This window comes from Trachinotus anak, unplaced genomic scaffold (genome assembly GCF_046630095.1).
Source record: "Trachinotus anak isolate AG129_WGS33_773 ecotype Australia unplaced genomic scaffold, CSIRO_AGI_Tana_v1 ptg000032l, whole genome shotgun sequence".
Lineage (NCBI taxonomy): Eukaryota > Metazoa > Chordata > Actinopteri > Carangiformes > Carangidae > Trachinotus > Trachinotus anak.
The window spans coordinates 25609100-25620860 of record NW_027273883.1 but is presented as its reverse complement, the minus strand read 5'-3'; the positions used below and the strand labels follow the sequence as shown (position 1 = coordinate 25620860).

Here is an 11761-nt window from a genome sequence, read left to right as displayed (position 1 = left end):
TTCATTCCACAGGAAATCAGAAAGCTCAGTGGCTCAAATAAAACCCCTCTTAAATTCTGCATCAGAAGCATCCTTTCATTTCCCCTTCCCCCATTTCATTTCTCCTTTGCATATTTCCTCTTGACCATATAGCTTTCCTATGGGGATTGCTGCTGAACCATTAAGAGCAGGGACAGGATGTAAAAAGTGCTCTTATTCTAATCAGCCTCTTATGAGGAAGCATTAGGAAGGCCTTACAGAGTCTCTCAAGTGCAATTCCAAAATATTAAAATAAACATTAGTTTCATCTCCTACAAGCTACTCTTGATTTCTTACTTTTTAAAAATAGGGTCTTCTGACAAATTCACTTTAAAATATTTTGCTCAAAAACTGACATATTTTCAGTTTTGGTTGTTTCCTTATGTGTTGTGTCTGAAATCTGAGCTACATCCGCCAATTTGTTCGTATTCATTTCATACATTATATTAATAATCATTCTTTAAGGCCTTTTTTGCATCTAATAGTAGGGCAAATACAGAGTTAAATAATAAAATGAAAGCATTGCCCTCTTGTATTACCCCATGCAGCTGGTGAGAACTAGACTGTCTCCTGAGGAGTGAGAGTGACGCATGCAGGAGTGTCAGTGCATCTGCTTTGCTCAGCTGGGACACATCCTCTCCTCCTGTCCAGTAAAAAAGCAGGCTCATCAGTGAGGAGGAGGGGGCTGGTGAGCCAAACAACTTTTCCTATCTGTCTGTCTTGCTCCCATCCAATAATCACCCTCACCTCTTCCTCTCTTTTCCTCAGTCAAGCTGTGTTGGTGGATTCATGCAAATTCAGTGGACTATGACCTTGTGAAAAGAACAGGCCTTGACTCCTTTTCTCTGCCTAGACCTCTGGAAGCAAGTGCATTTGATCGACAACCTCTCTGTCAGACAATTCAGAGAAGAACCCATACAACTTGCCCTCCTTCACAACCACACAGAGACCCTAATTTGCCATCTGTTCAATTCGCCTCAGCACCTGCAGATTCTGCAGTGTCCCTGGCTCACACAGCAGGGGAATAACTGCCTGGTGGAAACAGCCACCCATCTTCAATGTCAAACTCCTCTTTGATCTCAACATCACACCAAGTTTCATCATGGTTGGTGAAACATTTTAGCATTGAGGTCATAGCCTAGCTAGCGATGGTGTAGGGTGCTACTGGGCTGTACTATACTGAAAGATACAGCCAGCTGTTGTATGGCTTGCTTTTGGACTAAATGTCTTTATGTCTTGTGTGTATGTACTGTACACTGCCATAAGCTCATCTTGTTATGTGAAATATTGGCATGCACCTGCACTACCATTGCCAAGGTATATTCTTGTACCTAATTTTCACTTACAACCCTGTTTCCAAAAAAGCTGTGATGATTTGCAGTTCATGTAAACCCATATTTAACTGAACAAAGACAACATATCAGATGTTGAAATGTTCAAATTTTATTGTTTGATAAAAAAATATGCTCAATTTGAATTTGATGCCAGCAGCACTGGACTGGTCTCTGAACACAGATGCCATCTACAGGAAGTGGCAGAGATGGCTCTTCTTCCTCACCAACTCAGGTCCCACGTTTTATCAGTCAGTGGTGGAGAGAGTCTTTTTTTATGCTGCAGTCTGTTGGGGCAGCAGCATGTCTCATGAGACCAGAAGAAGACTGGACAAGCTGGTTAAAAAAGCTGGGTCTGTGACTGGCAGGAGTCTGGACTCACTCAGGACTGTTGTCGAGAGACGCATGGGGTGTAAGATGCAGTGCATCATGACACAGACTCAAATCTTAACTAAATACTCGAACAAGCTAGTGGACTATTTGAATTTGCCTAGTAAATAATAAAGTAATAAGTTAATAAAGTATTTTTTTAATCTTTAATTATGGCTCCCTCTGCTGAGCCAAACTGCCACTCAATGCAGATTTATGACATATGACAATTTTGCCTTTCAGTCTGTAGTTTCTCACAGGGTCCACTGAGAGATGCAGGGAACCAAAGTCATCATGTACCAGTGTTTTTTTTTTTTTTGTTTGTTTTTTTTGCATTTACAACATATGTCTGCTGAACTCCATCTCAGATAATGACAACTGTGAATTCTGGCCATGCAGGAAGGCATGGGAGCATGTGACAGACAAATTAATGAAGATGCTCTGGATGTGATTTACCAAAGCTCATATTCCACCATTTCTGATCCTGTCTCCCTCACTGTCTGCCGCTGTCTTCCATCTCCTCTTTCACACCTTTCCATTGTGACTGCATCTGCCTCCATCTTTTTGCTGTGTTTGTCCCTTTGTACCCGCCTCTTAGCCTTTCTATCTGACCTCCCAAAAAAGGCTCTGCTCACCTTTTTTCCACTCACACTGCAATCTCTGTAATGGCTTTTTCTAAGCACACCAACCCAGCTGGGCTCTTTGCAGAAGGTTAGAGTGCCTTTATCAAAAAGACTTGGGGGGAAAAAAGGAGGCAGCTTAATCAGTATTGCTAGATTAAGTTTGCAGAACAAGAAAATCTATTACACTGTTTCTGAGATCAGAGTTTGACAACCTGCTTTGTCAGTATGCTCTCATTCACATTATTATGTAAATTCTTCAAGCATAAAAATTGAATTATTATATTATCCTCATCAAATGTGAGGGACCTGTGAAATTATAAGTGTAAAAAATTTAAAATTTAAAATTTAGATGTTATAATGAGTCTTATAATAATGAAAGAATCTTATTTCCACCTGCTTGTCTCTGTTGATTTCTGCCTTTCTGCCAATTTACACTCAAAATATTATGTCATTTTTGAAACAATGGGTCTTGATTTCAGACAGATGAAGACAAAACAATTTGTCATTTTTAGATGTGACTGTCAATTTTGCTGTCTTACATTAGCAGATTTCATCAGCTATTTCTCATTGACTAATCAAGAACATGCTAAAACCAATTAGTTGCTAATTAGTTCATTATGTGCTTATTGCGTTATTATCTGACTCAAACCCAGAGCTTGACAGACCTGCTGGGCATACATATTATCACTAAGCTAATGAACGGTAGCTGTCTATAATACATACATACACACATACAGTGCATTCAGAAGTGTTCTGACCCTTTTATTTTTTCACATTTTGTCATGTTGCAGGCTTATTCTGAAATAAATTTTATTGCAATTTAAAAAAAAATATTACAGGACAGCATAGTGGTACAGTGGTTAGCACTGTTGCCTCATAGTGAGAAGCTTCTGGGTTCAAGCCCCAGGCATACATGGGGTGCTCCAGGTACTCTGGCTTCTTCCCACAGTCCAAATGCATCCATACTAGATTAATTGGTGACTCTAAATCCCTCCCCATAGGTTAGTGTGTGTGATGAAATTAGCATTGACAGACTGTTTACTATGTTGCTTTTACTCATGCTTTAATTTCAGAAACACTGAGTTGAGTAAATTTAAGTGACAGCTGTAAAATGTCGTTGTGGCCATAGTGCAGAGGAAGGATTACAGTTAAAGATTCTGCAGCACCAGTTCCCAATCCATCCACCAGTTAATGTAATATCACCAGCTGTGATTTAATTAAATTAATAATGTGGCAAAATGTCTGTCTAGACAGGGAGAAAAAAAAAGAAGAGAGAGGCAGAGTGAGGATTAGTATACTGATTGTCCTTGTGCTGATATCATTAATGGACATACTGACAAACAAGGAAAACACAGAAATGGAAGAAATAACATGCATCGCAGCCTTGGTGAGGCAGCTTTTCAAGGCTACAACAACACTGGTCCCTGCCTCTCCCACATAAACACAATCCACTGCCTAAAACACTCTTCAAAGACAGGTTCACTGGAGCTCTTATATCCGTGCCTTTTGTTTAGATGCTCAGCAAAAATAATGACAAGAAAAGACGAATCATCTTCTAAAAGGCCCCTAACAAGACGGTTGTTAAGCTGCCGGCAGCAGATCGAGGAACAGGTAAGGCTTGCAGGATTCTTCATTTCCTTCAACCTTTTACATTTGCAATGTCCAGTTAAGGATTCAGCGGGGTAATTAAGTGTTGATCTGTTTTGTCTGTGGATACATTATGTAGGAGTGTATCACTATAAGTGCGTCTCCACATAGCTGTAAATAACAGACACCCAGTGTTCTGAGTTTTTAAAGCCTAATGTACCCATGTGATGAAGAAGTTAATATTGTTCAGATTAGTAGGTCATTCAAGGACAAGAAGCCAATGAAGGTTACATTAGGAGAATGTAATGCTGAGAAACCTTCTACCCTAAAGTATAAGCAGAAATGACAGTGAACGGCTGGGGCTGTGTGTGATGAAAAGGCAAGCAAGCAGAGGTGGACAGGGCTGACATTCTGCCGACATGTAACTAGAGCTGAGTCTATTATCATTCCTGCTCGCACTGTGCAGTTCTGGCTGATTCATCTGGCTTTGATCATCTGGTGATGGTTCTTCCATTGTCACTGCTCACTTAAGCATCAGCTCGAAGAGAAATCGTGATAAATTTCAAGGAAACAGGAACAAAATAGAAACCAGCTTTTATAGTCTAGCCTAGTGCTGAAATCTGCAATGCCCCCCCCCCCCCCACCCCCCCCCCCCCCCCCCCCCACCCCCACCTACCAATCACTGACAAATTTACAGCCTCACTGGACTCCAGCTGTGTGTGTTATGCAATATTACAACACACATTCTAACCTTTCTTTCACCTAATGACATTTAGTGGTCTCATCAAACCTGCTGCTGAGCCCAAAATATAACAGTCACGTGCTACTTCTGTGCACACTGAAGCCGCAGGTCTCTGTCTTTCTCAATATCCAGAATGGGAGGACAGATCATATGATTATGAGGAACATCCAATAACATAACACTGTGTCAGTCCGTGTAAAGCCAGGTGTTTGATCTTCAGCACATGATAAACGGTACAAAGGAGAAACTAGGGAGGTAATGACGGGAGAGAAATGCAGAAATGTTTCACAAGAGAGGATTAGGGCGGATGAGTTGTGTATGGCTGGTGGAATTGGGAACAGGATGGGCACAGAGAGAGAGGCCTGGCGTGGAAACAAGATGTTTGTATAAGTACCTCTGGTGATTCCTGATCAATAGTAACTATGACCCGCTGTAGGCCTGCCTTATAAAACATACACTATGGCCAAAATAGTGTAAACGCCCAGTTAGGTTAGGACACATCTGTGCATATATTACTTTTAACCCAGGGTGGTGCATGTATGGGCATAGTTCTAATGCAGGGAATCTTGATACTGCCACATAAAGGGATATTTTAGATAATTGTGTTTTTTTTAACAATTTTGTGGCAACAGTTTTAGGGAAGGCTTGGAATTGGTTTTCCCAGTTTGGTATGGAAGAACTCAATGACTGGCCTGCACAGAGCCCCGATGCTAAGCCCTTTGGGATAGTAGAAGCAGCAACATCAGGTGAAGTGAATGTGCAGTAATTCATGAGAAGCTGGTCTGTTTAGCGGATAAGTAGACAAAAGACCACAAGGGAACATATTCATGTAGAGAAACCGGAAAGATGAGTGACAGAACCCGCCCTCCCAAACACACACACACACACACACACACACACACCCATGCACGCACAGAGGAACACCAAGCATAATGATTATTTCCTGAGCTGTTTACACCACCAGTGGAATTAAGTCATTATGTTGTCAATAAGTCCCTGTGAGACTGTAGACATCACAGATGACAATATGAACAATATGAACAGGAATTTTCACAGGCATCACACAGGCTCTTTCTCTCTCTCCTGAATGTGCAGTAGAAATTTAATCAGTGGTAGTAGCAGGGGTCCAGGGCTGGCAATACTAATTAGTTTATGACCAAATATTTGCAAAACTAATGGCATTCCCATCAGCTGTACTTTGTGTTTAGTGCTAATTGGCAAATGTTACTATATTCTCACGCTAAACTAAGATGATGACCATGACAACCATCTCCTGCTAAGAACATCTGTATTAACATTGTCACTGTCATCATGCTAGGATTCTACATGGGTTGTGAATGACCTGCATCTAATGTTCTCCATGTGAGCCCACAAGTGGTTTGGTGCATGTCAACCTGCAATACCCCTACACCACTGCACAGTTTCCCAGCTAGACCTATATCAGCTCAGAAGAGCAAGTTTTTTCACCTTCACTCCTCCTGTCCTGCAGTGAGAGGAAATGTCTTGGACGGGCAGCTGACTTCCCTGGCTGAGCTCATTTCTGTGCTCATTTATCATCATGAATATTAATGGAAAAGAATGGAAATAATGTCAGTATTTCCACTTCATTTCAACAGTATTGTTACACTGATGTATTTTTTCATTTAAACTTTGAGTGAAGCTGCTGCATCTTATCCTTCTGCAAGATTTTTTTTTAAATGAGATTTTCTTGCAAAACCAGTTTACTAATGTATTGCATTTTTTAATTTCGCCAGTGAAACCACAGCATTACAGTTCTACTTTGGTACATTTTTGTGCAAAAGAATTTCATAATGCACTTCAACATTTTAAATCAGATCTCAACAGCACTATAGGATGTTATGTCAGCAAAATAACAAAATGAAAGTATGAAAACAGCATAGTGGAGAAATTTAGTTTAGTCTTCATGATAACGACATTAACAGCACTGAGTTATCACTCATGACACAATCACACTTTTTAAGTGCTGCTGTTAGTTGAAAGCTTTTAGTTCATGCTCAAGAGGCTGTCTGAATCTTGTCTGCCATGACAGATCAATCATCACAGAGTAACATCTATAGGAAAATACACCAAATATTATAGGAAACAATCCAGTCAGCTAGTGCTGCTCACAAAAATAAAAACAAAAGACATTGTATGTGACAGGAACTGAGAGAGGTGGGGTGTAGCATGACAGAAAAAAACAGCAGCCCAACTGCAGCTCTGTCGTTGCACCTTTACCACTTCTTTTAGCCTTTTTGATTCTAATGATCCTCTGTTTCCAACTGAGCCAGAAAACTGACAGTAAGGAGGCAAACGATGGATGAGGAATTCATGTCTCTGACATAACTGCAAAGCACAATAAAAGCAGAGGATTACCATTTCACTTTTATATCTCTGTGTGTGTTCTGTAATTTTTATAACAATGAAAAATCAATCAAAGCCCATATGTGTTGATGCAGTTTGTAATGTTGCAAAGTAGATTAAAAGTTTCTTTTATTGGACTTAATATAGAACCTTTGATTATTCTGAAAACACTGGGGCCACTTTGAGATTGACGATGCAAAGAGGGATCAGAGGATTTTGGATAAAAGCTTGGTGTAATTATTATAATTGTCTTCACTCTACAGCCTGGCAGGGATTCTGACTCATAGCTCAGATCACTAAGTATTTCTTTCATTTTAATCATGATTATGGTGATCATAAAATATTCCTTTTAAAATGTGTTTCAGGAGGAACTAAACATTTTGTTGAAGGGCAGAATACCCAGATGAAATCTGGACAGAAGGTCACACTGTTCTTCAGAAAGAAACATGTGTAATGGAAATGATTAACTGGAACTGCTGTGCCAAGAGCTGTGCTAAGACCATCACCACCAGCAGCAGCCCTTCAGCTGAAAACAGGACAGAGACAGACATTTTGTATCAAACCAGCTGCAGACAGTAGCCTGTCACCAGCATTTATGTGTATGTCTTCAGTCGGATGATTACAGAGGAAGCAGTCACATTGTATCAGCTGAGGACACAGCACAATGCAGAAGAAAACTAAATGTTAATCTTGTTTTCCTCTGTTTATTCCTCATTTTTGTTGTTTTGTTTTGTCATGCACTTATAATTTTTACGTCCTCTGAGCTTTCCCAGGCTATGACAGATCATTCAGCCCTGCTTACCCAGCTTTACTGAAGCTTCCTGCTGATTTATTCACTTGTTCATTACAATACTTTTGACTATCTGGGTTTTAGAAGAGAATATTTCTTCAGTGAACATAGAGGAGGATGTAGATGGTTGACCACCAATGTTAATTATATTAATCCTTCGTTTAGAAGCTTAACACAGAAGATAGGTAATTGACAGAAACAATAATGTTACATCCACAATCAGTGCCTCATAATGTTACATTCATTTACCTTTTAATAAATGTTGGTTTGCTGTCTGCATATTTTCATAGTTTGTCCCAACTTGCAACTTCCTGTCGAATTCTTAGTGGATTGTAGATGGATTTACTCCAGTTTGTATCTTCAAGAACTGGTAACAGAGTTCAGTTTACCAGCTGTTAATCTGCAGATGCGTGTGTAGGTAGACTGCATTAAACATTAATGATTCATTTATCCATTCCTCTGTCTTTCACATTATCATCGTGTTTTTATCTGTTGATGAAAAATGGAGAGCATTTCATCATCATCCTTTTCAAAGGTGACCTTTTCATCTTGTTTTCGTTGTACAAAATAGGTTGTCAATGAATATTTTTCCTTATGATTTTCATTGACAAACTTAACACTTTATCATTGAAAAAGGTTAAAGGAAGACTAAGAATTAGGATAATCAAATTGCACTGCTGAGGCTGAATCTTGACCCAACCTTAAGTATGAACTCTGTGTATTAAATTATAAAATCCCATATGAAGTTTTTCACAAGGCAAGTGGTTCTAAACATCTTGCGAACTCCAGATGACAATATTAATGTCTAGGCAGTTGCAGTTTCCATGTTAATCTGCTTTTTAATCTATACAGAACGCCCTCTTGGCTAACTATGAACACTACCTCAGTGACGCAGTCGGACTGCCCTGATGTGAAAGTCCCCGTCTCTCTCTTCTTCACCATTGGATTAGCGAGCCTGGCTGAGAACTTCCTGGTTGTGGTGGCTGTCATACGGAATAGGAACCTTCATTCGCCCATGTACTACTTCATCTGCAGCCTGGCAGCCTTCAACACCATAGCCAGCCTCACCAAAACCTGGGAGAACCTGATGATTGTGTTTGCTGATGTGGGACAGCTGGAGAAGAAAGGTTCCTCTGAGACCAAGCTGGACGATGTGATGGACTCCCTGCTGTGTATGTCATTCATTGGCTCCATTTTCAGTTTCCTGGCTATCGCTGTGGATCGGTATGTATGTATGTATGTATGTGTGTATGTAGGGCTTTCATTTGCACTATGTCTTAAACAAACATTTACAATATTTTTAAACAACATATATTTACAAGAGGGATGGATTTCAATCTTTGATCGTATGAATATATTCTACTCCTGCCCCCTAATTGACCAGAATACAGCGACATCAAAATGCTAAGAGAAATTTTGTTCCTTTGTAAATGAAGGGAAAAGTGGTTTCAATTAAAGGAAACCAGAATCAAGGTGGGCACACTGTAGGTTGTAAACCAACAGTTGAGTGATTTATTTGATCTGGTTGCTGATCAGGGCCTGTTTTCTCAAAGCATTTAATCTCACCACTAAGAGTTCTCCTAACTCGCACTAATAGTTTCTAACTAAAAGTTTTCTCCTAAATCCTCTTCACAAAGCTGCTGAGACCAACTTTTACTTAGGAAAAGCAAAAACTCCTCAGCTATGAGTGCAACTCCATTGCTATGGTTGATGTCAATTCCCCTGGACAAGCTTTCTTGCAAGAATCATAGTGATTGGTTGATGGGAGACTGGTCTGTGCCAGTGAAAACGCATGTGCAACCTCCCCCAGTAAAAATAAAGAAAACAGAAATAAACCAAAACAAATGAAATAGGCTAATTACTGTTAACAAAAGTGGGGGATTACATACAGAATGCAACTGTATGATAAGGTTTGTGTAGACCCGGGAGAATTAAATTTTACAATCAAAACTTATATTCAATTCACTCAATGGAAAGAATTGTTTTATTTGAAAATAATTAGAAGTTGAAAACTCACTTAAACCTTACTGAGAGCCTATTAGCCACCTGTTGTATCTGTCTTAATGTAGCTGTGGCCCCCGCTGCAGGTTGAGGTAGGGTGTGAGATCCACTGTCCCTCACCAGGTGACACACAGCTGGAATATGATGCCTTTCAAACAGCTGCCTCAGGCCACTCTCCATTAAGTAGATTATGTAGATCGCCACTGTGCAGAATTGTAGTAGCATCTCATGCAATCCGTGTGTTGATAGTTTGATTATTTTCCTGTTTACAGATAATAATAATCCTTGTCTTGCGATGGTGCAATCATTTTTATATGCTATGGCACCGATCACACCGAGTAGACTGGCAATTGCCATGAAGCAGCTTTATTACTCTATAGCTGGCGAATATCTGAAGGGAATCGTATGAATTCACCTATGATGTGGGGTCTACAGAGCACATTTATTGTTTTTGTGAACTGATTGGCTTTCAGACAGCTGGGGGATCTCCAAGTTGTCAGCACTGCAAAGTTGCATTTTCCCTATTGCCAAGCAGCACAGCTTTGTGAGGTGACCACAGCCCTTTTAAGATTCTTTGGTCTTAGTGAGTTTGGAGTCCTCTCGCTACTTTTAACTTCTCCCAGACTTAGGTGCTACTTTTAGCACTAAGTGGCTTTGTGAATTACTCTTAGTCAAAGAAAAAGTCTGAGACCATTTTCCCACTCACTTGAATGAGAAAGTCATTTCCAACTTTTAGCCCCCACTGTAGCTTCTGGATGTGTAAATAGGCAGGTTTCTGTTAACAAATTCAACAAATAACTTATGTTGAAAATATGCCAGTGTTGTGTTTACAGCTTGTTTCCACTTTATCAAAAACAAACAAAAAAAGATGAACAGTCATTGCACACAAATGAAACGGTGTACCAGTTATGATTTGAAACCAAAACAATTTGTTCTCATTTTCAGTTACATCACCATCTTTCATGCTCTGCGATATCACAACATCATGACAATGCGGCGCACCAGGACCATCTTGGGTGTCATCTGGACCACATGTGGGGTGTCAGCCATACTCATGGTGAAGTTCTTTGCTTCCAAATTCATCATGATCTGCTTTGTCGTCTTCTTCGTGGTCTCCTTGGCGATTATCTGCTTCCTCTATGTCTACATGTTCATGCTGGCGCGAATCCATGCCAGGAAGATCGCAGCTCTGCCCACCAGTGGTGGGAGGAAGTGTCGGTACCAGCGGCGGTGGGGCAGCAGCATGAGAGGGGCCCTTACTCTCACCATCCTGTTTGGGGCATTCATGGTATGTTGGGCGCCGTTTTTCCTCCACCTCATCATCATCATGGTGTGCCCTATGAACCCATACTGCGAGTGTTACCGATCACTTTTCCAGCTGCACATGGTCCTGCTGATGAGCCATGCCCTCATTGACCCAGCCATCTACGCCTTCCGCAGCGTAGAGCTCAGACAGACCTTCAGGAAGATGCTGCTTTGTTCTAACTGGAAACCATCCACTTAGAGAAATCCTATTTACATTTTAATTAAGTCTTTATTTACCCATGGAAAGAACACAGTGGCTCATTACCTGCAGAGTGTTTCACATTCACATTCACTGGATGATATATATTCACAACTGGGAGTCAACCATGCATTGACCTGTACTGCTGCTTAGCAGCTGTGTGTATCCTTAAGGGCATCCTGCACCAAATAGTTCACTTTCTTCCTCACTTTTCCCTAACTGGTATTTGACACAGGTTAAATCAAGATGCTGAGCACTTGACTGTTCTGCATGCACGTCTCCAAAAGTGAATGTTTGTATGTATGTTTTTGTCATTAGATAACTACCATTTGTCCATCCTCTTCCTGTCTTGCTGGCTGTCTAACCATCAATCCCTCATCCATCATCCTTTCCTCTTAAGACTTGGATGCAATCTCATTTCACCCCAACTGT

General features: G+C 40.5%; 1 protein-coding gene across 1 annotated transcript; it reads left to right on the top strand.

Annotated features, from left to right (window-relative positions):
* The first annotated feature begins 3758 nt into the window (after positions 1-3758).
* Positions 3759-11345, top strand: mc2r (melanocortin 2 receptor). Its single transcript, XM_071470076.1, has 3 exons — positions 3759-3952; positions 8677-9048; positions 10771-11345. Exons 2-3 carry the CDS (start codon positions 8696-8698, stop codon positions 11327-11329), a joined length of 912 nt encoding a protein of 303 aa, XP_071326177.1. The 5' UTR covers positions 3759-3952; positions 8677-8695; the 3' UTR covers positions 11330-11345.
* Positions 11346-11761: the final 416 nt, after the last annotated feature.